This window comes from Anguilla anguilla, chromosome 6, assembly GCF_013347855.1.
Source record: "Anguilla anguilla isolate fAngAng1 chromosome 6, fAngAng1.pri, whole genome shotgun sequence".
NCBI lineage: Eukaryota > Metazoa > Chordata > Actinopteri > Anguilliformes > Anguillidae > Anguilla > Anguilla anguilla.
Genome location: NC_049206.1, coordinates 17572802 through 17599136, shown reverse-complemented (window position 1 = coordinate 17599136; position 26335 = coordinate 17572802). Strand labels below are relative to the sequence as shown.

The following is a 26335-nucleotide window of genomic DNA, read 5'->3' as shown; positions in this document are numbered from 1 at the left end:
TGAGCAGTACACACACAATGAGGATACTAGCACTGTGAAAACTATACACACATGAAGTACACACACAAGGATTCCATCACTGTGAGAACTATATGCTATTCACACACAAGCAGTACACACACTATCATCACTGTGAGAACTATATACTATACACATGAGCAGTACACACACAATGAGGATACCATCAATGTGAGACCTGTATACTATACGCAAACAAGCAGTACACACAGGGAAGATACCATTGTTGTGAGAGCTATACCCTTTACACACATGCAGTACACACAGAACACATGCACAATGACACGGTCACTGTAAGGAAGGACTATACACTATTCAGCTCAACTCAGTTTCTTTGTATAGCACTTTGTGTAGGACCAAAGTTTCAAAGTACTTGACAGATATTTCAGGCTTCATGGCCAAGCCGAGGGGACCAATGATAAGGAAAAAATTCCTCAAGGAACTAGTAAGAAACTGTGAGTGAATCCCTACTGCATCCACTCCTGGCAGACACTATAGACTAATTAAAGTGCTGACTGAGCATACACCATGCACAATGCACACATATCTGGTGCAAATACAAATGCAGCAATGAGGAGACGCTTGCCATGAATGCTGAGTCACTGTGAAGTGACTGGGGAATGTGTGTATGCGTTTGTGTTTAGAGCCTGGACAGGATGGTGCAAGGAAAGGATCTGGAGCTGGAGCAGGTGTCAGAGGCCTACAGGAAACTGCAGTGGCTGAAACAGGAAGCAGAGGAGCGTCATGGGCGGAGCCTCCAAGAGCGGGACGCCATAATTGGCCAGCTGCAGAACTCTCTCCAGATGCGCACCAAGGAAGTTGAGGTACTGTAGCGTCCAGCATCCAGTTTCACCACCACGCTGAGAGATCCAAGCTCTCTAGCACCTGAGACAACAACTTCTTTATCTCTATAAATAGTATGAATGAACAGTTATGCTTTGCCTTTGAGGTTAGGTGAGGTGCTGTTTGCTGAAAGCTTGTGGTTATGTCTGTTTTATGTCTTTGTGTGTGTGTGTGTGTGTGTGTGTGTACCCTTGTTTGCTTATGACAGTAACTGATGTTTTTGTTCAATAAGTTGTGTGTGCGATAATGGACTGCGTGTAGAATTTCAGGTGTATGTGGATGACATGCGCATTAGACACATTAGTCTGTTTCTTTGAGACCCTTTACACCTGGCATTAACATGTGCCTCGTTTCCAGATTGAATCTAGATATGATTTAGCCGGATTACATGTACACCTGTTGTTAATACAGTGTCTCTGCTACGTGCATTGAGAACCGATCACAAGTCCTTTGAAAGATATTGTAACTGACTTGTTGTAGGCTAACGTTATGGTGTTATTTTAGCAATAAAAAGGGTCCCCTGGAAGATAACGGTGGCCGTCCCTGCAGCTACACAAAAACATATGTCCAATTACACAGTTGTTGCATGTGGATTGAAAATGCATTTGCATTTACACTTGTGTTCACTGTGGTCACAACGCATCCCAGACCACTTCCGGAGGTGAATTTGGGCGGTCAGATCACAATCCGTCCTCGATGAGTCTTGGGTACATTTACACCTGTATTTTTATGTGGTTGAGCACTATCCTATCACTCGAGACACATTGCATTACGTCGCAGGCATTTAGATTTGCATTGCATTTACGTTGCATCCATTGATGCAGCTGGATATATGCTGAAGTAATGCTGGTTAAGTACCTTGCTCAAGGGTACAACGGCAAATCAAACCTGCTACCTTTAGGTTACAAGACCAGTTACTTATCTTTTATACTATCCTGCCGCCCCCGTATATGGTATAATGGGGTCTTTGTGTGTGTGCAACAGGAGCTGACTGCATCGCTGGTCAGTAAGGTCTCAGCAGACTCCAGCGAGGTGGTGGAGAAGCTGAGGCTGCATCTCCAGCTGAAGGAGCATCTTTTCAAGGAGGTTCTGTCTGACCGGGCCCAGCAGGCCCAGGAGCACAGCACCGAGGTCCAGGAACTGCTCAGCACCATCAGCGCCAGAGACCAGTACATAAAGGTGTGACATTCGTGTGTGACAGTCGTTCACCCTATCATTTTGAATGTAGTTACATGTATTGTGACGTTAATGAACAAAAGACACCAGAAGACCAGAAGTAGGTAAGGTAGTAACGCTCCCTCCTTCCCAGGAGTCAGCGGGTCGGCTCAGGCAAGCGATCGGCGAGCGGATGGGCGAGCTGCAGGAGGTGCGCAGTCAGCTGATCGCCCGGGAGAGGGAGGTGAGAGAGCTGAACCTTGAGAGGGAACGGCAGGACCGAGAGCCACACCTCGAGCTGGAACATCTGCAGAGCCAGCTGCGTGAGAAAGAGGCGCTCATACAGGTGTGTGTGTGTGTGTGTGTGCGTGTGTGTGTGTGCAGGCAGGTGAGCGTGCGTATGGACGCAAGCCTGTGATTGGTTTGGACCAGAGCTCTAATGTTTTGTCTCTGCTGCAGAACCTGGTGGAAGGCCGGGAGGAGCCCATGGTCATCACCACGCAAGGAGAGACAGCGCAGGGTAAGGATGGAAAAGCTAAGGTCCGGCATTCTGATTGGTGGAAGTCCAAGCTGGTCCGAGACTTCCTTGTTAGCTGCACTGAGGTCCTACAACGTGTATCGTCTGTGCCCTCGGCAGGATCATGTGACGCCACCACCAGGAGGCAGGAGGTGGAGGCGGTAGAGGAGGAGCTGAAGCTGGTGTTGAAGAAGGAGAAGGAGGCTCAGGTGAGCAACCTTAAACTGCAATGACTGGTATAGAGTGGAGAACATTCTTGTTTCAGTTGTGATCCAACTTATGCCTTCCTGTCTCTCCCTCTTTCCCTGCACCCGCAGCTGGAAGTCTCCACCCTGCGCTCCGCCCTGACCAGCCAGGAGGAGGAGGTGTGCTCCCTGTCCGGTCAGGTGGAGGCACTCACTGCAAGCATCCATGCCAAAGAGGATCTCATCAAGGTTTGTTCAAGACGGACCTGCCGAGCATCTATGGTTTACAGAGCACAGATCATATGTGCACTAGCCAGATGGTCAGCTCTGTGTTTTTAACATTTAAAACTTCCTCTGCAATTTTTAGGCTCAACGTGCTGGCTCAATATGAATATCCGTTATGGGGGCATGGTTCAATACAGAAAATTCATAGCTAGTATAGTATGATAGATGAAGGAATTATTGAATGTGTGTAGCTGCTGGGTATCTGGTGAGTACATAGCACATCTGTGGTACTCAGGCCCAGGTCATCAGCTTCTGTAAACACAGCATTATGGAGTACAGGTCTGAGATCTGGACTCTTAACCAGAAGGCTTCAGGAGCACATTGTATAATTGGGAAGTTTTAAGGACTACATCCTTTATAAACTTTCAGATCCCCAACCTCTACAGCAATACTTGAGCAGCGATGTAACCAGAACCTTGGGCAACATTTTCATAAATATCTGACTGTATCAATACATCATATTTACTGTACAGCATAGACAGTCCTGGCAAAGTTCATTTGATAAGCAAATTAATGTAAAATTAATGTAAATTATGTGACTCCATGAAAATCTGTGTTCTCTAGTTATTGTTCAATCTTGATAACCATTTTTCATTTCCTTGTTTTTATGTGTGTATGTTTGTTCGTGTGTCCAGGACATGCAAAGGCATCTGGTGGAGCCCTCTGACTTGCCATTGGTAGAGGAGCTGACCAATGAGCTACAGGCACTCAGAGAGGACAGAGCTCAGCAAGACTCCACCAGCACTGACCGCCAGGTACTTTTTCTGTAGGCGTCCAGGGATGTGCCGGTTTCCGTTGTTTCTCTCCAGTGCAGTGCTTTGCCCTAGGCCTCAAAGTTCAGGGCTCACCAGCAGAGGGACCTTTTGTTGAATGATTTATGTTCCACACGTTGAAGTGCCCTGTTTCTGAGTTCCGTGGGCAATGCCATTTTTCAGCAGCATCTTCTGGACCAGCTCATACTGGAGTACGGCAGCCTGAACGCAGCCCTGAGGACCGAGATGAAGTTGTATCACAGCCTGACTCAGACACACGGCCAAGGAGAGGGGTAAGACCCAGCTGCACAACAGCCACTAATGGCAGCAAACACCATTGTTTGGGGCCAATCATCTGGCACCTGTTCTGAAGCACTTGTTTTCAGCTTAATCAAATGCCCCATTGTTAGGAGTAGTTTGGGTATACCAATTTGGGATAAGGTTAAAAACCTATTTACTGTTTACAGAGTAGCAATTTAAGGAGGTTAATCATGGCATGGTATATGAAAGGTAAATGAGCATCACTTCTTCTGTGGTGTTTGAAGTTCAGCATAACACAGTGATGGTTGTTGTCACTGTCCTGCACCCTCTGTCCCTCACAGGTCTTGGAAGACCCTGCAGACGGAGTTGAACAGCGTTCAGGCACTGAGAGGACAGCTCGAGGAGGTCCTAGCAAGGACCCGAAATGCCGCCCTGGCAGGGGAAGCAGCGGCGAACCCACAGCCCGATTTTGGAGGTGGGGAACAGCAGGATTTGACGCTACCGCAAGAACAGGCCTCCCGGTCTGCAGGGGGCATTGGCATTCATTCTGCCTAACACCACTGCTTTGGAGGGGGCGTGGCCACTGAGTGAGGGAGGAGGGAGGGGGGAAGGGATCCATCCTTACTAACAAGAAGTGCCTACTGACATCTAGTGTGGTGGCTTTATCAACCTGATGTGGCAATGTGTCTAATTATCCTTTTTTAATTTATCATTTTTATAATGTTTTATTTATTTTTTATTTGCTTGCATGAATATGTTCAGCGTGAACATATTTTTGTTTGTATTGTGCATTGTGTTTGTCTTAGTCTTGCCTGAAAGCGGCTTCTGATGGCATAAATTGCTGTAGTGAGACGCTCATCAGCTCTCAGTCTTATGATAAGTAATAAGAAACAAAGAATAATAATGTTTTCTTTAGTGTCACAGAGGAAAGTATGGTAGTGGTTCTGTATTTAACATCCATGTGTCAGGTACTTCATACTAAAGGTTCACAGGCTCTCCCCTGGGAGAAAATAAGAAATAATTAGTCAGTTGTTTCTCCTACATAATTTCTTTTTAAAATTTTTTTGGGACAATGTGCATTTCATTTTTTACACAATTACTTTTTACATAAATTCCAAAATTTGAAATCTAATATATTGTAATAGGGTTGCCGAAAAGCTCACTTTCATCTGCCACTCTTGGTTGTATCATCAATTTTTATTTTATTTTCATTTGTGTTGTTCAGAGAAATGTTTTGTATTTATTTAGCCAAAAATAATGATCTTGGAACCGAAAGTATGTGGAAAAGACAGCAAAAGCATTGCACCCTTATTGTTATTTTATCAACAGTACCATCTCTGAACAGGCATTCTGACCAAATCATTTTAGACCAAGTCTTTTTTGTGTTTGTGCATGTGTTCGTATTTGTGCGTGCATGTATGTGTGAGGATGTATTTTATATATACATTTTTACATTAAAGTAATTTATAGATTGCAGAGAAATAACATTTATAGATTGCAGATAAATAACAATTACAGTTGTTGTCAGCATAGCTAAACAACATATATTTAAAGAACCCTTTTTGTCATAACTGCTGCTTCCACAGTTTTGAGTCTTTGTTAACTTGTGCCCTTTTCCAGGCACCTATAGTAGCCGACAGAATAGCAGAATTATCAGGATATGACTTGTTGGCATAAAAACCTGTTGAGATATAAGATAGGAGAGCTGATTTCAAATCTCTATCTGCATAGAGGCGTAAGATTGTCCTGGTTTATGGGAAATGAGTCTATGCTAATATTTAAAATAAAGATAAGGTATACTTTCCAAAGGTACCACAATATGGTAAGCATGTATGCTATCAAGTGTTTCCACCGACATTGGTAGTTAGTTTTTTTTTGCTTTTTTTTAATGTTTGACCTTCATATTGACAAATTTTTGTTGCACCCTGTTCATTCTCCACATGTTGACATAGCCAGTCTTTCTGTAAGAGGTGAACATTTGCTTTTAGTATTTATAGATTAAATCCATATTTCCACTTGAGATTGATTTAAACATTTATTTTAATCTTTTTAGGTAGATGTTCTGAAAAGATGATGTGTTTGTAGATGTATTGTGGTTTTTCAATGTGAAATTAGTGAGGAAGAGATTATGCACCTTTAGTGGGATTGAGAATCAAATCAATGTGATTACTTGCAACTCTTTTGGCATGTAAAACTCACTGATTCCTGGGAGTACTGAAGTTTGTGCATGTTATCCTGCTTGTTTCTGTAATTTGCATTTGCATTCATGTTGTTCTTTTTATGTGTTTTTATCTGTTCTTTCATCATGTTTCAATGGTCTGATATGTAAGAAAAAAATACTACTTTAGAGAATTTTTAGCTGATTTTTTTTTTTTAACTTATTCTGAGATTGGTTGTTTTCACATGAAAGTACCCTTTCAGGATAGCAGTAGTATACCTTTTTGTATGAATCAGGGTTCCCAATGTCTGACGTTAAGGGTACCCTTGTAGGTTTTGGTTTTTCTTTAGCAGTTTTCCAGGGTCCAGACTTCTTTATAGTTGCCATTTTAAACGATTTGGATCAAAAGGTGAGGTGTCTGCTTTTTTTCTCATCCCTGCTGGTTTCTGGCTGCTTGTGGGAAGGACTGATGGACTTTGATATGGGATCCCATCTTGTCTCTCTCCGCTCATTCAAGTCATGACACCTTTCATACCACTACATACATACATGTGCACATGCACACACACGCACACACACACACACGTATGAAATTGCAAACACAGTAACAACCCTGCAGAAGGCACCAGCTTTAACTTAAGGATGTTTCTAGACTGATGTCATTTCTAGTTTAAAAGCTAGTGCATTACTCCAAAGTTGAACTACATATTGTGCTTTGTATGCATGGCTCTTTTATTATTTAGGGTAAAAAAATTGCAGGTAACTTTTTTTATTGGCTGTAGCGAGGTGCAAAGTTCCATGGCATTATGTATTGCAGCATTGATATATCACCTGTAATTAATGGCAGTCAGCATACAGAGAAAAGGTTTCAATTTCATTAGCTGGGTTGTATAAATATCACATACCAACACATTCATATTAGAAAGTAAATATATTACCTACCATCTGTTGGTATATTGCTGTTTAGGTATATTGCTATAGCACACAATTGTCACCATGTGTTTTAGAATACATTTACATCCTCAGGATGTTTAAAGATCTGAAGAATAATAGTATTAATTGTTCTCATATTCATTAAAATAGGGCACCTTGAAGAATGTATTTGAAAAACTTTAAGGATAAAGATTTTAATGAATTAAACTTATAATGGAAATGTATATCAGGTACCAGGGTGCCTTTTCTGTTGTAAATTAATACACATGCTTTAAAGTGTCCTCCCACCCCAGCCCAAAGTATCACTTAAGGTTCTCTAGGTGAATGGTATTAATGCTTGCGGTGAGAGTATCTTAATGTATTTGCTCTCTCCTGTACAAGTAGTATATGGAAGGAAGTATATGCATTGACAACAAAATGGAGAGATGTGACGCAACCAAACTTTTGTTAGAAAGTTAGACAGACTTGTTGCACACGCACCCAGCTGTAAGGGGAGAAGTGCTCAACTCCACAGTGCACCACTCCCAACAGTCCTGCCTCCCATAATCCTTTTATTGTTCCTGGTATACCCACTTCCTGACGAAACAGCGTCAAGGACCAATCGGAGTGCTGGGAGATAATCAAAGCCAGAGGATCTGAAGGACTGTATTGCCCCGCTTTTGTTCTGCTGAGGACCTGGTTGATCCAAAAGAAAAAGAAAAGTCCTTTTTGTCCTGAGAGGGCTTTGATCTTTTAATACAAGCTGAAATTTGGTAGAGGGAGCAGCTGCTTAGAACAATGGCAAACTTTTCCTCTCTTCTGTGATCTCAGTAGCGTTTTGTTAAAAGGTCCATAATCCATTTTAGTCAGTAAACCCACATCATTTGATTGCTAAAACCTTGTCATGAACAAGTCAGTGGTCTTGTGAAGTTGTTCCCATGGTGCATTTAAATGACAACTGAAATCATCACAGTTCAGAAATCCAAACAAGGTCTGCTAACTATTTGAGTTCATTCTTTTGGTGCTCTGTAGAGGGTCTGTTCAATAAATCTGTTTTGTACTTCCCATAATGCATTGCTAGTGGATTTTCTAATTGGAAGCAGGACAGGGTCTTGTCCGAGGGCCATAAAAGCTTGCAGCTTATGTAACTCCTGAGTTCCTGCTGGAACTACTTTCCCAGCATTTTGAGAATAGCACTTTTATGGTAGTAGTTTTTTCTCCGGTTGTTTTTGTTATTTTTTTAAATAGAGAAAATTTTAATTTAATTCCTTTGTGTTGAACCATCGCCTGCTGCAGAAAAGCTGTGTACCAGACTTGATTATGTCAGCGACACCTCAAAACTCCTTTGCGAGTGCTCTGAGCTCCAACATAGGGGAGCAAAAGGAGACTCACTGGAGCGTAGGCTTTTTTGCATGAGCCGTCTCTGAGCAGACATAGGCAGGGGGTTAGGCCCTGTGGAAGGTTGTTAGACAGGCTCAAGCTAACCAGTTACCTGCCATCTCCCCAGAGCTCAGTACAGACGAGGAAGGGGAGGAGGAGGAAGAGGAGGAGGAGGAGGAGGAGGAGGAGGAAGAAGAAGATGGCAGCAGTGAATTCACAGACAGCATTGAGGAAGAAGACAGCAAACTGACAGCTCGAACCCTGGCCACTACAATGGTGAACATACTGCTCACTTATGTTCACTACTTTGCCCACTACTGCCCTAGCTTGATGCTACTTGTTTTTTAATTGTATTTTGAAAGTATCAGATTGCAAAACATTCCCTCTGGAGAGTTGCAAATTCCTTGGTTTTTAAAAAGATGCCACCTGTTTCTATGACATTAAGGGTCATATATTAAATTGCAAATTATATCAATTTAATTGTCATATTGTGCCATATTTGTGAATGCAAGGCTAAGGAAAGGGAACATATGGAGATGTTTCTACTGGAAGACACATGTATTAGCTACTATTTGAGAAACTTTAATCCCTTGAGGAATTTCTTCTGTATTACGGTATTACAGTACAATATGGCCCATCCTTATTCAAATCACAGTGGTACAAAGGGATTCAGTTCCCAAATAACCACATAGCATTTTCATTCCTGTGGAGTGAATCACTTTGAATACATTCTGACTGCTACTATGAAAAGCTGATTGTTTTATCGGTGATTGTGAGGAGTAGAGTTCCCTGGGCTGCAGCTTTCTATTGTTTTTGCTTTCACTTTCATTTTTTTTTACATTTTTTGCTGAAGAATATAAAATTATCCAAAGGGAATTGATATAAAACAAAAAAAAAATCCATTTATAAGATTTCTGAAGAGGTGGTGTTATTTCTTAAATTTACAGAAATTTCTTTTTTAAAAAAAGGTTACACCCTGTCTTTGGGGCGAAATTCATAATTGAACCGTTAAAATTGTGCCTGGGCAGGATTCTGGGGTTGTCTGCAAGCAGGAGGACCCACGCCAAGGTCCGGAGAAGAGGATGCTATCCCAGAGTGCAGCAGTGGATGGGCGGGGCCTGGCTGAGTGGCGGGTGGAGGTGCAGCAGCTGCTGGAGCAGAAGAGGGCAGTGGAGCGGGAGCTGGGGGAGCTGAAGGCACAGCTGGAGAAGGCCGGCTTCGCCTCCCTGTCCCAGATGAGGTACGAAACCCAAAAACCGCAGGTATTCCGGGGTTTCATGTGATATTACTTCATGTATTTTACACCTTGTGTGGTCCAATAAGAGTTGTTGTGTGCCATCTCTCCAGTTGACTGGCATATAGAGAGCATGTACTGTATCTTAGGCGTTAGGGCACCTGATGTGGAGGGCAGTGTTATCTGAGTGAAACCCATGAAACAGACACAACCGGATTATGGGTTGCATGGGCATTTGTTCCATGGAAAGACGCTGTGTAAAAATGCACATATGTGTCTGTATTATGTGAATCAAATTAGGAATATAATTATTGTACATAATATAACATAACATTCATATAACATTTATTACATAAAAGTCTGCATTTTATATATATATATATATATATATATGTTCATTGTACTTTATCGTAAGGGGAGTGTGGTCCATTTGTGTGGTGAATGCCGGTTGTGTTCTGGTCTCCAGGACCTCACTCCTGAACATGCAGCTGGAGAACAGCGAGCTGAAAAAGGCAGCGGGTCATGTGACGTGCAGAGGGTGGGAGCAAGGTGTGACGGGTGGACTGAGCAGTGTCAGCAGTGGGGGTGTAACCACGGTGACGGGGAAGGACAACGGCATCCCGGGACCAGAGCCCACGGGGGCTGGTGAGGAGGCGGGGCCGGCTCAGGGCAAACGTGGAGCCCCAAAAGTTCCGCTGCAGGACGGGCAGGGGAAGAGGAGGTGCACCCGGCCTCTGTCTCAGGACCGGGGGGGTCTGCCATCCCCTTGTCACACACATCCCTCACTTGCACAGGTAAGAGTTCTGACCGAATGTCTCTCTGCCAGTTATCAAACCTACTGCATTCACCTTAAATCCAGTTAGACATATGAACTGTGTCTGCATGTCAACATGGCATCAGCACAGGAAACTTCAATTGGGTACATTTACGATAAAAAGGAAAAAAAGATTATTTGCATTCTTGAGGATTTCATCCCTCTGGTGGTATGTTAACATGCGTTCTTAGTTATTTTTACACAATAAGGCTGTTACACATGCTGCAATGAATAAGTCCTATTCATTCACATAGCTCTGAGCAGTAGCTTAACTGTGCTTATTTCTAGGTCTGTCTTCCTTGTGTAGAGTCTTTCTCTCCCTCTGCCTCACTCTTTTTTCTTTTTCTCATCCCTCGCTTACTATTTAAGTTGAGGTAGCATTAGTTCAAGGAGGTTCTTGAGTTATTTTTATAGCCAGTCTTTGTATGTTCTCAGTGAGTGTTCTCAGAGCTAGACACTATACTTCAGTGCTTGACCAATGGGAGACAGGAGGACACAGGCAGACCATCAGCTGATTCCACACAGGAATGTAGCACACAGTGCTCTATTCTAACCCATGATACCTCAGCAATTACACAGTGTGCGGGGCATCATGTTCGAACTGAGAGTAGCGATGTGCGTGTTTGTGTGTGTCCTCCTGAGAGCCTCCTCAAGTGATCGGTCATGTGATGCAGGACGAGGAGCCTGGTAGGAGCAGGCGCGGGGCGTGGGAGCAGGTGGAGGTGGGGCTTCGGTCGGAGCTGGCTCTGAGCAGGCAGGAGAGCCGGGATCTGCAGGAGAGGCTGATGGTGTCAGAGGCCACAGTTCAGGCCCAGGCGGAGCAGCTGAAGGACTACAGAGAGCTTCTGAGTGAGTGAAATTCCCTATACAGCAGTACAGCATATTTGTTCACATTGAAATATGCCTTCATTGGTGAAAGTGAGCATGTCTGTGAAGCCGCTGACGGCCGTTATTGGCTGATTTCCCTCAGCTGAGACGTCAGTGGAGCAGGCCAGTAAGCAGGTTCAAGTGGACCTGCAGGATCTGGGATACGAGACCTGTGGCCGCAGTGAGAACGAGGCGGAGAGAGAAGACACCAGCAGCCCAGGTGAGGATGTTAACCTGTCACACTCAGAGCGAAAAAAGGGAAACTTTAGAGATGACAGGTGTCAGAATCCAGCGGTGTCTGCCGGTTCTCAACGTGTTTCACAAGCAATGATTCATTTAAGTCATTGATAGGCTAAAGAATCCACACACCTTGATCTCAAGGCCTTACTTTTCTGCTGCCTAAAATAAAAGCCACAAATACCAGCAGGCACTGCAGCCCTTCTGGATTTTCCTTTGACTGCCTTCAATAGTAAATTTAAAGGTTTCTGTAATGCTAGAAGTTTCCTGAATGCACACTAGAGGGTGCTACTACACTGTTAATATACCCTTTGCAAGTGCAATATTAAGATTCTGATAATAAATGTGTTTTTAGATGGTATAAATTAAAAGAACAGTATAATTAAGGATATAATAAGAAATAAGATTTTTAAATCCTTTCCTTTCCAGTGCTGGATTTCCCTTGAATCCATACAATTGGGAGTGATGCATAATTGGCAGTAGTTTCACAGGCAGTTTAGAGTTGCATGCTTGTGTGTGCCTTTTTAACTGATGGTTTATTGCAATGAAGAGGACAGGCTAAATATTGTAAACAGGGTGGAAGTGATAAAGGTAAAACTGAATGAAAATTGAGCTGTTCAGTTAATGTTCATTTTAAACTTCATGTAGAGATTGGTTTAATAGTGTGTGGGGGGCTAGCAAGCTGTAATGGTGCAGGCCTCTCAACTGACACTGTTTCTGAACCATTCTCCAGAGTTTGACGACCTGGAGATGTGCACCAGCCTGTCGGGGCAGCAGGTGCACGGGGCGCGATGGTGGGGGAAGGGGGACCCCGGCACGGGGCAGGAGGACGAGGACGTGGAGGCGCTCCGGAGACACGTCCGCGACCTGCGCGCCCAGCTCTCCCGCTCCACCAAGGCCGTGCGCAACCTGCAGGCGCGCGTGCGCTCGCTCTCCGCCACCAGCGACTACGCCTCCAGCCTGGAGCGCCCGCGCAAGGTCAACTGGAGCTTCCAGCCGTCGCCCGCCCACAGCGCCGCCGAAGAGGACGAGGGCTGGCAGTCGGACGGCCCGGGCCACGCCCCCGAACCGCGCCCCAACCGGGCCCTCAGGGAGCTGGTGTCCCGCGTGGCCTCTCTGGAGGCCCAGCTGAAGAGCTCCAAGCTGGAGGGCAAGAGCGTTGCAGAGGACCCCAAATCCGCCACCTGGCCAGGGTGGGTACTGCATCCCATTCCACCTCCCAAGGGCCCTCAGTGAAAAGCTGAATTCATTACTCAATTTTAAATGCGTGATGAGCTGAAAGGCCAGTTCTCATCATCAAACATCATAACTCCTATGGCACCCTTACAGAGGGGCTGATTGGAATAGAAAGCATTTCAGACAGCCCTAGTCTTCCAGTAGTTACAGGAGTCTCCCAGGTCCCCCCAGTAACATCAACTGGCAAACCATTCAATAAGTAATACTGTCAGCAAATTTTGTACTTGACGTGATGTTCTATAGAGCATATTTCCGATTTGCTCCCCTCCCGGACAGGAAGTACAACACGCTGATCCAGGCGCAGGCCCGCGAGCTGTCTCACCTGCGGCAGGCGATGCGGGAGGGCCGGGGCGTGTGCCACATCCTGTCCCAGCACCTGGGCGACACCACCAAGGCCTTCGAGGAGCTGCTGCGCGCCAACGACATCGACTACTACATGGGCCAGAGCTTCCGGCAGCAGCTGGCGCAGAGCATCGCGCTGGCACAGCGCGTTGGCACCAAGATCAGCGGATGTGAGTGCCCTCCTCCCAACATGCATTGTCAGCTCCAACATATGCAGACTTGTGCATATGTTGCATAATAAATTGGACAGCATAAGTATTGATAGTCATATCAAGATTGAAAGTTGCAATAAGTAATTGAGGTTATGTAATGTATATTTGGTCATATATTAAGAACCTATTACTTGTGTTTTTATCAGAAAAAATCTGTTTTTATATCGAATAGTTTGTTTAGGAAATTATACACATAGACTACTTTCAGTAGGGATGGACTGAAGAGCTTTAGTTTTTAAAAATAACTATACATGTTAAACAGCAGTATTTCACATATCCTTGTCTGAAGGTCAAAAAAGCAGTTCTGTGTTGTTTGTGCTTCCTATATTTACTGTGTGTACTCCTGTTTTGATACAGACATCTAGTGTAAAATGAAACTTGAAGTAGCTTGAGGAAGCAGTGCATTGTGGGTTGTGGGGAAGTGACTGTGTTCCTCTTGCTCTCAGGGGATCGCTCAGAACTCCCTGATGACAAAATGGGCCATGAGCTGCTTGCGCTGCGGTGAGTTTCCAAAAAGGTCAACCTACAAGAGGATGTCTCAACAAAGATATTCTATGTACAGATCAGGCAATGTTGGACCTGGACCTTGGTCTTTGCATATAGAATCACAATGGCTACCTTTACCACCTACTTTACCTCAAAGTGGTTTTCTATATTTATTTGGGATGAATAACTAACTGGTCAGTACATAGAATATATCTGCTTTAAATTCTTTTCTGGGCTTGACCTAGAAAAACTCTCCCACTGTTGGCTACTGGCATGCTTTAACCCCTGTGTGGACCCCTTCTCCACCTGATGGCATTTTCAATTCCTGCCCCCCCCCCCCCCCCCCCCCATGGGAAGGGCAGTGAGAGGACTGCAGCCTCAACTCAGGGCACTCATTTAACCCTTTCAGTGCATGCAGCAGTTATTTGGTTTGTCATATCCCCAAATCAATGTTTACTGCCACTTACATAACAACCAGTTATAATACTCACTTCGCCTTTTATCACATTTTTTTCAAATGAGAGGGTATGGATTAAAATTATGTATCTTGCTGATGCTCAAAGTGTTCTTGAAGTTTTTCCTGTCCCCGGGTCCAATTTAAATTGTAATGCAGTTGTAAAAATGTGGTGTGAAGAGAAAATTTCTATCAATTACAGAAAAGTAAAGTGCCAGATCCAAATTTCTGCTGTTTCTTGTACAAAGACCCAAAGTAATTTGGAAAAAGTAATTTATTTTGCTTGACATACCAATTATTTAGTCGTTGATTCTCATTTTCCTGTTGTAATGAGGTAGTACTAATTGGTAGTCAGTCATACGAAAAACTTACTTGGAGTTTTTATTTTAATAATACACACAGTCTTCATTTGACCTTGTGTCTCATTTTACCTTGTGTTGATCTTGTGCCTCATGCTGAGCTTGTTTTGGCTATGTGTCCTCGGTCTTCCATCCAGACTGAGTAAGGAGCTCCAGCAGAAGGACAAGATCATCGAGTCCCTTCACACCAAGCTTCAGCAGCACGCAGATACGCCCTCCAGTGGTCACGCCCTGTCCGAATCCACTGACCAATCAGACAGAACCTCCTTCGTGTCAGACGAGCAGGGCTCCACCAATGAGGACCTGGAGCTATGCTCAGACATGGAGGGCCCCAGCGAGTATGTGCCGGAGGAACGGAGTGCGCGAGCAGGGCACATGCAGATCACAGGTAGTGACACACGCACACACACACACACACATGCATACACACACTTTTAGAAGGTAGCAACAGCAAATGTGCATTCACACTCGTGTAATCCAGAGAGAACTGTTTTTATGTGCAGGAAGGTGAAAGGTAACCATCAACCATCACATGTTTTTGTCATCTTCAGTAACATTATCATCACTCTTCCCCCTTCATTGTTACGCAATCCTAGTTGTCCTGTAATTATACTTCTCTGCTGCTGTCACACTGCTGCTCTTATTAAACAAGATAAATTGAGTTCTCAGCTGACCTACCTGGTTAAATAAAGATTTTATAAATTAAAACGAACTAACTGGAAGGCACTTATGTGATTTGTATTTTAATTCGCTCTGGAGAATCATTTAAATCAGAGGTAGACAGTCTTTGTCCTAGAGTGCCACATATGATTTTGATTTTATGACTATCCTAACTGCATAATTAGATCAGTTGTTATGCTTCATGAATAAAAGTGAATACTCTGAATAGACTGAGTGCTCAGGCTCTAATCTTAATTAAAATATTCAGTCAGGAGATCAGAGTGACTAAAACCAGACAGATTTCTGGCACTTCAGGTTTGCCTACCCGTGGTCTATATGACAGCAATGCAATGCGATGTACCCTGAAAACTGAAAGGAGAACATATTTAAACAGTTTTGTTACTTTGTGTCTTTGTCACATTAAGGTCATAATCACATGCCCCACCTCATTGCCACTTTGCCATTCCTCAACCTCCATCCTTTTCTTCCAGATTCACCTCCCAAAAATGGCACTCCATCACAGCACATAGCTATCCCATCACCCACCACTGCATCTCACGGAGTTCAGTCATCTGCTAGCTGTCCCAGTACACCACATGACCCAGTGAAGACTCAGGTCCAAGAAGGTAGGTCAGGCTGGGAATGCTGGTGACAGGCGTGCCAACGTTGTCAAATCAGCACTATAACTAACCTGCTTCTTTACAACCAGCCTTGGTTTCTTTCAAAAGCTTTGCAGTGTGAACCTGGAATTCTGGATTCTCTGGGAAGCTCAGCCTATGGTCACTGCTTCCTAAATGTAAAAATGTCTTTGTCCCTTTTGTTTCATCCTCCTCCCCCCAGGCCTGTATTCTGGGCCCGTGTCCAGCTCTCTCCCCGTCCCCCTGACCCGCTACTGCCCTGACCTCACACCCTTTGACCCCCGCTCTCCCCTCGTGGGACCCGGGGGATTCTCCCTGGGCGACATTCACCAGGAGCTTGAGATACTGCAGAAAGAGCTGGGAGAAAGTGAGCAGCCGTTGATGAGCTAGCATGATCACAGTGTGAATGTCATCCGCATCATTCGCACCCTGTTCTGCATGCTTCACTCCCTCGATGCTAAGACTGACCACCAGAGATGTTCCTAGAACCAAGTGCTCAGAAACCCAGCCTGTCACCACCTGGAGACACAAAATAATCCTTACTGTGATTGGCTGTGGTATTTATCATTTCCTTCCTCGTTGTAAACGATGGTTCTGCATGGCAAAAGGAGTTCCACTTCTATGTTCATTCTACAGTTGTGGTGTGAGTGTAATTGTATTGTACTAAGGTACATGGAGACAACATTGCTTACCTTGAGATATCATTATGTCAAATTATGTCAATTCATTTTTATCATTCACAACAATTCTCCCCAGTAATTGAGATACATAGATTAAGGATAAGTTACATTGTCTTCTAAATGGATGCACCTTTAAACAGGTGCCATTACCAGGCTCTTTGTGCCCTTTCTTAAAATGCACTTTAATGCATTGAGTAGGGAATGAAAATGACCAGACCAGAGACCTCAAAAAAAGTGCATTGGTCATCAAGAAAGTGGAGATGCTAGATGGGTACTGCTTCCTCTGGTTCTCCCTCAGTGTGTACATGCATGGCTTTCCATTGCATGGTCGGACGGTGTTCATGTGTTTACATAAGAACTCTCGTATAAAACCCACACAATTTTATGTTTGCCGATTTGACGTCCGAATTTTAAAACATTATATGCTCCAACCAAATATTGTTAGTATTACGTTTTTCTGTTTATTTTAGATGATGTGCAAACTATATTAGGAAATATTAATGCTATATATGTCACCATATATTTTGTAATATGCAAATATACATTGTTTTGTTTGGCATTTTGCAGTGCTGCTATGAAACAAAATGGGGTTAATGCACTCTGAATTCACTTTCTCTCACCAATGATCATTTTTGTCTTTTGACCCCAGGTTTCAGTGTGCCTCATATGAAGGCGCTCTCGGACTTACCCCCAGATGCCCACTCCTACCCTGAGCTCTCCAGCTACCTACCTCTATCCCATCAGGCCTTTCGCCAGCCCCAGCTCACCAGCACTGACAGGAGCGCCACCTTGAAGGGGGACGTGGATGTGCTGGAGAACAGTGCATTGTGGGAAGCGCCCCATGCCAGTCTGCCAGTGAAGGCTGGTACTTATGGCACAATCTCCTCTGGATCATCTGGCTATCGGTCTGGTACCAATTACACAGGTGCTGCCCCATTTCCTTAACTGAGCTTCATGTGTGAGTGTGATAGTGGGGTGGGATTTACACTGATGCCACCCCGGTTCCCGCCCCATATCTTAGGTACTGACCTAATCGAGGAACACCTGAGGGAGATTCGGGGACTGCGGCAGCAGTTGGAGGACTCTGTTCGCACCAACGAGCGACTGAGACAGCAGCTGGAAGACAGGCTGGCCTCAGTGGGCCGAAACAGCGGTAAGAGGTTTTAAAAAGGAAAATAACTGAGCGGTCTGTTCTATTAGACAATGCAAAAATCATAATTCTGTGGTCAGACAGAAAATATGCCACTGCTTCCAAAAGTCTGTGTAGGACCAACATCAGGTTGTCAAGGATAACTGGAAAAAGCTACAGCTGGCAACTGTGTTGTGGAAGGCATAGAAGGAACAGACCTTTTTCCTTTTGCATTGAACTGTAGTCCTGTAGCTATCCAGCCAGAGGATGAGGGAGAAAATGACAATCTATCTGACAATGGATTTTTCGGCAAAGTGTGAATTTACAATTAGACCGAACCCTCTCTCACTGAGCATGCTCTATACCACAGGAGCACCCACAAATATCTACATCCAAGGGCTGGAGTCTCTCAGCCAGCTGACCAATGAGAATCGAGCCCTGAAGGAGGAGGTTCTGGCTCTTCAGGCCCGGCTGCAGGCTAGCAGAGGTACTGGAAACTGTGTCCCCCTTTGCTTAAAGCCAGGTTATTATACAATGGGATTTATTTTATTTTTTTATAGCTTGTCTAGCACTCTTCAAAAATCTCCAGTTCTGGACAACACCTCCCATTATGTTATCTGTCACACACTGAAGCCATATGTGGATTCCAGATAGCTGCAAGGAGGTGGAGCACCTTCAGGAGGAGGTGCTGATGGGGCGGGCACAGCTGAAGGAGGTGGAGTTGGAGGTGGAGGAGTGGAGGGAGGAGGTCAGGAGGCTGCAGGCACATGGCTGCCAGCAGGGCCAGGAGATCCAGCAGCTGAAGCAGGAACGGCAGACCAGCCAGGAGCACAACAACCGGTAAAGCAGCTCCCGCTGTACAAACGCTCACACACTGCCGTCATACTTTACACCGTATAACACTGAGTGCTGTAACTCTATTAGGAATGACTGCAGACTGTGATTAACTATCTGCTCTGTGTCAATATTTTATTAAGTCGCTATGTACTGTGAGTGACTGTTGCTCATGACTGTACTGTATGTATTAATGTGACCATATTACAAGTGTATATACTGCTGTTACAGAAACAGAGGTTACTCAACTAAGTGAATGTTTTTTTAATGTACTGTGACAGATATATTGGGAATTGTATACTGTGACTGTATGCGTTGTGTATTTTGAGTGACTGGACGGATGTCTCTCTCTCCAGGCTCCACCATGAGGTGAACCTGCTGCAGCAGCAGCTATCGGAGAGCCGCAGGCTCCTGCACTCACTGCAGTGCGAGCTGCAGGTGTACGACCGCATGTGCAGGAGCGGCAAGAACCCCTACTCAGGTGAGCCCTTAGAGAGTGTTAGCCTGGACCACCGGACATGAAAATCACACATAAACGCAGTCACCTGAATGTGAATGTCTCTCAGAGGACTTTTTCCTGTCTGTAGGGTACGGGGGTGAGCTGACGTACCCAGGGACACCGTCGTCCCAGGAGCTGGGGGAGCTGCTGGTGGAGGTCCGCGGCCTCCGGGCGCAGCTGGAGCGCAGCGTGCAGGAGAACGGCGCCCTGCGCGCGCAGCTGGAGCAGCAGCTGGGCGGGGCCGTCGTCGTCGCCCGCGGCGACCGTCGGCCCCACACCATCCCGGTCAGCCCCCAGCGGGACGGCGTCTACAAGAGGCAGCTGTTCCATGGTGAGGCGACGCGGGGACGGGACGGGGCGTCTCTACGCACCCCCCACCGCTTCGCTCTCTTCCGCTCGCTGGGTGGTCCGTCTGTGCTTCACTCACATCCTGTTGCTTCCGTTCCCCCAGACCCCGCGCCCTCTCCGCCTGTCAGAGACACAGGGCTGTTTAACAGTGCGTCCCCCTACGCCTCACTCACAGGCCTGGAGGACCCCCAACTCACTGCCAACGGTGTGCTTCTGACCTCACACGCTCATTACTGCTCTTTCATTAACCTGGCTCACAGGGTCTTTGGTGTGGCTAACACTACGAAGAGTATTGTCGCAAATATTTGTGCAAGTCACGTCTCGTTTCACTTGTTTGTGTAGCTGCTGAGCCTTTAGCCCTGCGCTGAATGTCTACTGTGTCTGCTGGTATTTGCCATAATAATCTTGGCTAATCTAAAGCTTCTGACAAACGAATGAATGTAATGCTAGCGTAATGAACAAAGTGCATTTTGTGGTGTTGTGCAAAGTTAACATGTACTGTTTTTGGGGAAGGGGCTATCCTGCCCTGCAGAAGCTGACAGACACTGTCTCCCACAGACGCACTGGACCCACACGCGGACCTGGAAGGGGAGGCGCCGGACGGTTCCTTCGCCAACAAGAACGGGCGGCATGCCGTGGGGCACGTGGACGACTTCACCGCCCTCCGGCAGCAGGTCCTGGAGGGGAAGGCGCTGGTGCACAAGATGAAGGGGGCACTGCTGGATCTGGACCCCAGTGAGGTGAACACCAAAGCCATTTGTTGAGATAATCTAATATTACGATAGAAATTCCATATGCCCTTAGAAAACTGATCCTGGATCAGCAGCCACGTTCAATTCAGACTGCTTTGGGTTTAAACTGGGGTTGGAAGATCTGATCCTGAAACAGCATGTCTTTCCTGGCATATTGTCCTGAAACGTAAACTTGTGATACTACCTACAATACATTTTATATGGGTCCTTGCATGTGCTCTTTCTTTCCGTGCGGGCACACAGGTTCCGGACTACGGTGGCGTGACGGACCTCCTGGCCGATGCCAAGACCCTGCAGCAGATCCTGGAGGAGGCCGCCTCTCTCCTGAAGATGTTCTGGAGGGCGGCGCTGCCCGATAGCGAGAGGCTCGCCCAGCACGTCCAAAAGGTCAGAGTGCATCTTCTCCCCTTCCTTTCCTCATTGCTCCGCCTTTCTGCCCTCTTTAGTTTTTTTTGAACTGTTGGATTCGATATAAGGCATCACCATCTTGCTTTATATCTATAGCTTGCATTGTGATTGACAGCAGGTCATCAAATGAGCTACAAATAATTATTTAGCTTGACTAGGTAGCTGTATGTATTATGAATGAGCATATGTATAGGATGGTGAGTGCCTTTCTGCTGTGACTGACTGTGTGTTGTGTATTATGAGTATGTACTGTTAGGATCCTATAGGCTCCCTGAGTCTGTATCTGTGGTTCATAGGAGCAGGCCCTGCAGAAGGAGGTGCACAACCTGAAGCTGCAGGTCACAAAGCAGGACGAGGTGCTGCAAGGCACTGTGGAGAGGCTCAGGAGCACCAACCGCACCAAGGAGGGCATGGAGCGCTTTATCATCAGCCAACGTGAGTGTTGCCTATCTTTTTAGTGATAGGACATGAGTGTAAAACTCCAAGGCTTCTGTGATGGGCAGGGCTTCTGTGGCATGTGCTGACTGGACTATTTTTAATTACAGGGGCCTTTCAGTTTTAAGCACGTAGGTGTTTGGGCTTTGATCTTTATCTTGCATTAGAAAGTTCACCCCCATCTACAACTTGTCTTTACAACTTGTCACTAACTCTGTGTCGTATCTTGCTTATCATGCACTCGCATGTGTGTCTTTTTTTTTGGCGGGTGGTCTTCCGTAGTTTTTTCCCAAGTTTTAGTTGTCACCAATTACCAGTCCTTGTGGGACTCCTCATCTACCATATCCACCGTAATCACAGAGGTCCTGGTCTAAGACTGGCGCTAACCTCTTCAGATGATAGCAGGGCTTTCAGCTCATTTGTTGTGACTGCAGCTAGACAACGTAATGCGCTTGGAGGATATTTACATCCTCTGGGTACCCCATCACGAGCTAACAAATGAGCCAGTGAGATTCAAGCCTATACTGGAATGGTCAGCTCTGCACTGAAACTCTACTCCACTTGGGCTCCCCTATGTTGTCTGGATTGACAGCAAACCTCTCCTTTTTTATTTGCAGTGTCCAGGACACGTGACGTCCTGAAAAAAGCACGATCAAATCTGCAGGTGAGCCCCAGTCATTTCCAACCTTTATTATTTACCAAACTTGAGTCATTGCCAAATGAATATCCATTACTACACCACAGTAAATTCACCATCACTCTATGTTGCATCTCTCTCTGTTATTTGTAACTAAAAGAATGATGGAAGAGGTGGTTTGTTATTGGATGTATCACATGCTGTGTTTCCATTAGTGTGAATTTATGCACCTTCAGAATGTCAATTACAAAATTTGTGTATATTTCCAAAATTGTGTGAACATTTTTGGCCAAAATTCTAATGGAAACACAGCTACTGGCCAGAAGACAGGTGGCGAAGTCCCGGACCCATGGGGGCATCAGTAGCTGCCCCCTTTTTGCTCTTTTACCCTCATCCTTTTTCTGTTTCTCTGCCCTTCTCTCTATCTCACTGAGTAAATCCAGAAGAATGAGTTCAAGATTTCCTCCTTAAGTTCCTCTTCTTCCTCTACCTCCCCCTACCCTGCTAAAGGTATGGCATGCTGGCCTGCTCTGTCTGTACAACCCCCCCCCCCACCCCCCCCCATTGGCTTGCCTCTGCCACCTGCCACTCATCTCCTCACTTGCTACAGGGCAGAACACTACAAATCAGTAATGCAGGGTTGCTTCAAAATGTCACTCAATTGGGATTTTGTACAAGACAGCCTGGTCTGGTATGCATTTTCCTTCAGTTATTTTACAGCTTCTGTTCTGTACTTCAGATACAGTGTTACAAATTGAGGAAATGGTACAAATGAAGGGTTTTATTCTTTCCATAGTAGGAGGGCGTACTTTTGAGAGCCTTCCCAAAGGGGCTGAAGGACTTTGGGCAGCAGTGAATGGCCTTTCAGTAAAGGTGTTTATGTGGTCCCAGCAGAATTAGCATGTCAGACAAGGAGACAGCAGCTGGGCATCTGTGGGTGGCTGCCAGGCCACAGCGTTAAATACTTAAGTACCAAGGACATGTTGTGGGGGAAGGCTGTTCAAGCAGAGCAAATGGTAGAGCAGATTGGTGATTCTGAAAGCTCATCCTGGCAGGCTTTCATTCCAAGATCATTTTTTAGTTCAACTAACCGTAGGCGGGTGGGCTATTTTTGCACTGGAAAATGGCCTAATGCTACTGTGCTATTAGCACAGCAACACAAAAAAGCTTGCAATTATGCTCACCCCACAGTAAGCATACAGTAATTTCCCTGTATGACTTTATGTGACTGTGTTTGCCATTTGTACAACAAATTGCTAACAGCATGCTGATGTTAACATGGGTAAACTGGCAGGAATTTGTGCTCAAGTAACCTATCTGTACAATGTGTATTTATGGAAGTGCAGATCTCTCCTGGATGTCACAAACATTACTGTACCTAACTAGAGTGTGTGCAAGTCGTTAGATTTCCAAATTTTGGAGTTAAAATGGTTTACAAAAATAATATGTAAGAATTAGAAAACCTGCTTGATTGCTCAATCGTCATTCTTGCATATACTCCATTGTTTTTTCTGCTTCTGTCTCATCTGTCCTCATTAGCGGGCACTATTTTATCATAAAGGTAAAGCTCAAAATGCCATCAGACTCTCCGGAAACTGAACATACCAAACAAAAAAGACCGAAAGTAGGAAACAAGACTTCTATTGAGGGCTATTATTTTTCACATGTGGAAAATGGAAGTTGTCGCTGACTAGAATTGGCGGAGTCAAAGGTAGAAGGGGATATGGTGTTTAAAATAGGTAAGGTAAGAGTGTCAGTCCACTCTGAGTGGAAAGGCATTTATTCAGACAGGTAAAAATGGAGCTTATTTGGGTAGGTAAGTTTTTTCTGGCCCCAGGCTCTGAAGGCAATGTAACGAAAATATGCATATTTCACCCACTGTCTCTCCTGCCCCACACTCCCACCCCTCCCCACCCTCCAGCTGAGGTCCTTAGAGGGGCCGGGGATCAGCCTCCTGATTGGGGTATCATGAGCCCACGTTCCCGGCTACCAGGCGGAGGTGCGACTAGCCAGCGCCCAGCCAGGAAGCGCGGGGGACAGCGCCTACTCCAAGTGGCCACAAACTAAACCAGCGGGAGACCCAGCGGTGTCTCCACCCTCCAACACTGACACCACTCTTAAAGAGGGGAGGACCCATTTGCCTTTTTGCTGAACTATGTTTGACGAACTGCTTTGTTTTCTCAGAAGCATACCATAGAGACTCTGGTATGATCTGCTTTTGCTTTGCGAACAAGAAGATGGGAATTGAGTTTGGGAAAGACTTTGTGATGCATCTGTGTGTGCCCTGGCCTGCCATAATGTTATTTACCTGGCCAACCAGTGGAAGATAAAATTTTATGTTGTATACACCTTTGTTGGTGGGGAGAGAAAATCTTAAAATATCAACAAGTTTCCTTCGCTACCCTTCGAATCTGCTACCACAGAAACATTTCTTCAAGACAATTTCACTTTCAAATTGATAAGACATTTTAAAACCTTGGATAATCTGCTGGTAGAGGGGAAATTTATTTTTCCTGGAAAACATTGGAAACAAATTTGAGTGGATTTTGCAGATTTTTCTTTCACATTAAAGTATTTCTATATGTTCTGTTTTCTTCAAGTAATGCCTGGGAATGGTTTTGCTGCCATTTCAAGACACTCTCCTTTGTGAAGAGAACAGCATGTACTCAGTATTAGGGCTGTCCATTCTAGATGAGCATGTGCAATAAGTTTGGCTGTTTGCCCGACAGCTCGGTCGCACCAGCTTTTGCCTGACTGAAACTGAAGTATTTAATCTAAGGCTAAGACCGTCAGTGCAATATTCTGAAACACTACTGACAGAAATAAGATACTAGTTTTAGGAGAAGTAGCTTTGGGAGGTAGAATGGAAATGCACATTCGTGTATTGCGGTCATACATTTATGCGTATCACCAACACTGCCAAAGTTTGAACTCCTAACGTCCTTTTATTTAGCATCTTCCATGAGTATTACGGAGGCTGCACGTGACTCTGAATTCAGACACGACTGTCGCAATTCATTTCTGTCTTTGGGTGAAAACCCATTTTGACCATCCTCAGACAGCGATTAGATAGACTCGGTAACCATTACATGTTTGGTCCAATTGAATCCATATTGAGTAGATGGCATTTATTTTAACGTAAGGACCAAACATTACATTCTTTTAGCTGTAAATTGTAATTTGTTTTTTTTCCAAATCCTAAAATGATGTTTTTGTGTTTTTAGAACTGGATGCAGTAGTTCTTCTAAATTTAGTGATTTGTGTTAGTTCAGATTTAAAGAGCATTCCTGTTACAGTTGTGAATAGATGTTACATGTTCTCCATATGTTCAAATGAAGATGTTGCAAACTTTGGCAGGGTAAGTGGTGAAATTGATGTTCTTCATCTCACAATCAGTAATGCTGTCACACAAAGTTGTTTCTTGGCTGCTTCTCTGCTTTTTGCTGTATATTTCTGCATTTTGATGTTGTACATAATATGGCTTTCTATTATATTACTTTCGTGTTTTTGTGTGTGATTAGGATGCGACAATTTAATATATGTGAAAATGAAATATCTGGGTAGCAGTGCAATAGCCAACAATACCTTATGTTCTTTCAGATGTTTAACATCATCCAGGACAAATACTGAAGTGCTGGGTGAACCATTTTCTGCTTGGTGTTGACCCCTTGTTGTGTGTGTTGATGCTTATGCCATTTTAAGATTGTCCATATTTCAGGACACACACTCACACGGTGTTATAATTGATAATATGTAGTCTTGCCCTCAAACAGATTTGGCTGGAATGAAATACAGGCTTCTAGGTAGTCAGCTAGCTTACAGGGCTTTGACAATGTAGTACGTTTATCTTTCTTTAGTTTTGGGCTGAATTGTATTTATCAAAAAATAAAACCTTAGCATGCGCCAACCTGGTCAATTTTCCCCCAAAGGATCAGTGAGCACTAGAGCTCGACCCAAACTTAAGCGTTCTTTGGATTTAACAGGAAGTTAGCAAAACAAGTATTATAACAAGTATTATAATACAAGTATGATATGTTTCTGTTAGTGCCACGTACTCCTTATAGCCTTAAACAAAGCTCTCCTTATGTGGCCCTGTTGCGTTAAGAGATGAAACCAGCATTGTAAAGCCTTTTCTGTGTGGGTATAACCTTGTATGATATGTATATAGCAATCGCACACCAGTTTGATTTGATGCCAAGCTTTTCAACATGGGCATATTAGAAAAGACAAACCATTTGTGAGCGTTGAAATAGGCCCCAGGCCCTGTCTCTTGACTGAAGACAGGGTGTGTTGTAATGAATAAAAGATGCTTTGAAGGTTTTTTTGCTCAGTGGAATAAAACGAGAAAATCTAAACCTCCGGACTCCTCATGCCTCTGTGTGAGTTAATGGGAAACAGAACACCTGCCACTATATTAAAAGCAAGGGCATTACAAGAGGCCTAGTGTAGGGTAAAATGGAGAGGGTGGGCATTTCACCTAGGTAAAGACACCAAAAAAATATATCCATGACAGCAGAGCTTAAATTTCACACTCAGACTTTGACAGTGTGTGGGTTCATTTAAAGAAAAGAATGGAATCTGCATAGCAAGTATTTAAATATGCATAGA

The 26335-nt window shown here is 44.7% G+C and overlaps 1 protein-coding gene across 6 annotated transcripts in view; it reads left to right on the top strand.

Annotated features, from left to right (window-relative positions):
• LOC118230085 (myomegalin-like) overlaps positions 1 to 26092 on the top strand; it is a 68218-nt gene extending 42126 nt beyond the window's left edge. For 2 of the 6 annotated variants that reach the window (XM_035422831.1, XM_035422826.1), the window contains 33 exons: positions 663 to 842; positions 1846 to 2040; positions 2171 to 2362; positions 2476 to 2536; positions 2654 to 2742; positions 2851 to 2967; positions 3639 to 3758; positions 3939 to 4048; positions 4358 to 4491; positions 8594 to 8742; positions 9495 to 9706; positions 10167 to 10494; positions 11189 to 11363; positions 11485 to 11601; positions 12352 to 12811; positions 13131 to 13366; positions 13855 to 13909; positions 14845 to 15095; positions 15859 to 15993; positions 16208 to 16372; positions 17335 to 17610; positions 17707 to 17838; positions 18185 to 18301; positions 18465 to 18654; positions 19005 to 19129; positions 19236 to 19478; positions 19599 to 19700; positions 20054 to 20235; positions 20491 to 20634; positions 20952 to 21090; positions 21708 to 21754; positions 22171 to 22237; positions 23649 to 26092. In XM_035422831.1, coding sequence (XP_035278722.1) covers positions 663 to 842; positions 1846 to 2040; positions 2171 to 2362; positions 2476 to 2536; positions 2654 to 2742; positions 2851 to 2967; positions 3639 to 3758; positions 3939 to 4048; positions 4358 to 4491; positions 8594 to 8742; positions 9495 to 9706; positions 10167 to 10494; positions 11189 to 11363; positions 11485 to 11601; positions 12352 to 12811; positions 13131 to 13366; positions 13855 to 13909; positions 14845 to 15095; positions 15859 to 15993; positions 16208 to 16372; positions 17335 to 17610; positions 17707 to 17838; positions 18185 to 18301; positions 18465 to 18654; positions 19005 to 19129; positions 19236 to 19478; positions 19599 to 19700; positions 20054 to 20235; positions 20491 to 20634; positions 20952 to 21090; positions 21708 to 21754; positions 22171 to 22237; positions 23649 to 23794 — 5391 coding nt within the window. In that variant the 3' untranslated portion in view covers positions 23795 to 26092. The remainder of the gene's footprint in view (positions 1 to 662; positions 843 to 1845; positions 2041 to 2170; positions 2363 to 2475; positions 2537 to 2653; positions 2743 to 2850; positions 2968 to 3638; positions 3759 to 3938; positions 4049 to 4357; positions 4492 to 8593; positions 8743 to 9494; positions 9707 to 10166; positions 10495 to 11188; positions 11364 to 11484; positions 11602 to 12351; positions 12812 to 13130; positions 13367 to 13854; positions 13910 to 14844; positions 15096 to 15858; positions 15994 to 16207; positions 16373 to 17334; positions 17611 to 17706; positions 17839 to 18184; positions 18302 to 18464; positions 18655 to 19004; positions 19130 to 19235; positions 19479 to 19598; positions 19701 to 20053; positions 20236 to 20490; positions 20635 to 20951; positions 21091 to 21707; positions 21755 to 22170; positions 22238 to 23648) is intronic. The other 4 variants (XM_035422827.1, XM_035422830.1, XM_035422829.1 and 1 more) reach the window with 4 other exon arrangements.
• The last annotated feature ends 243 nt before the right edge of the window (positions 26093 to 26335 follow it).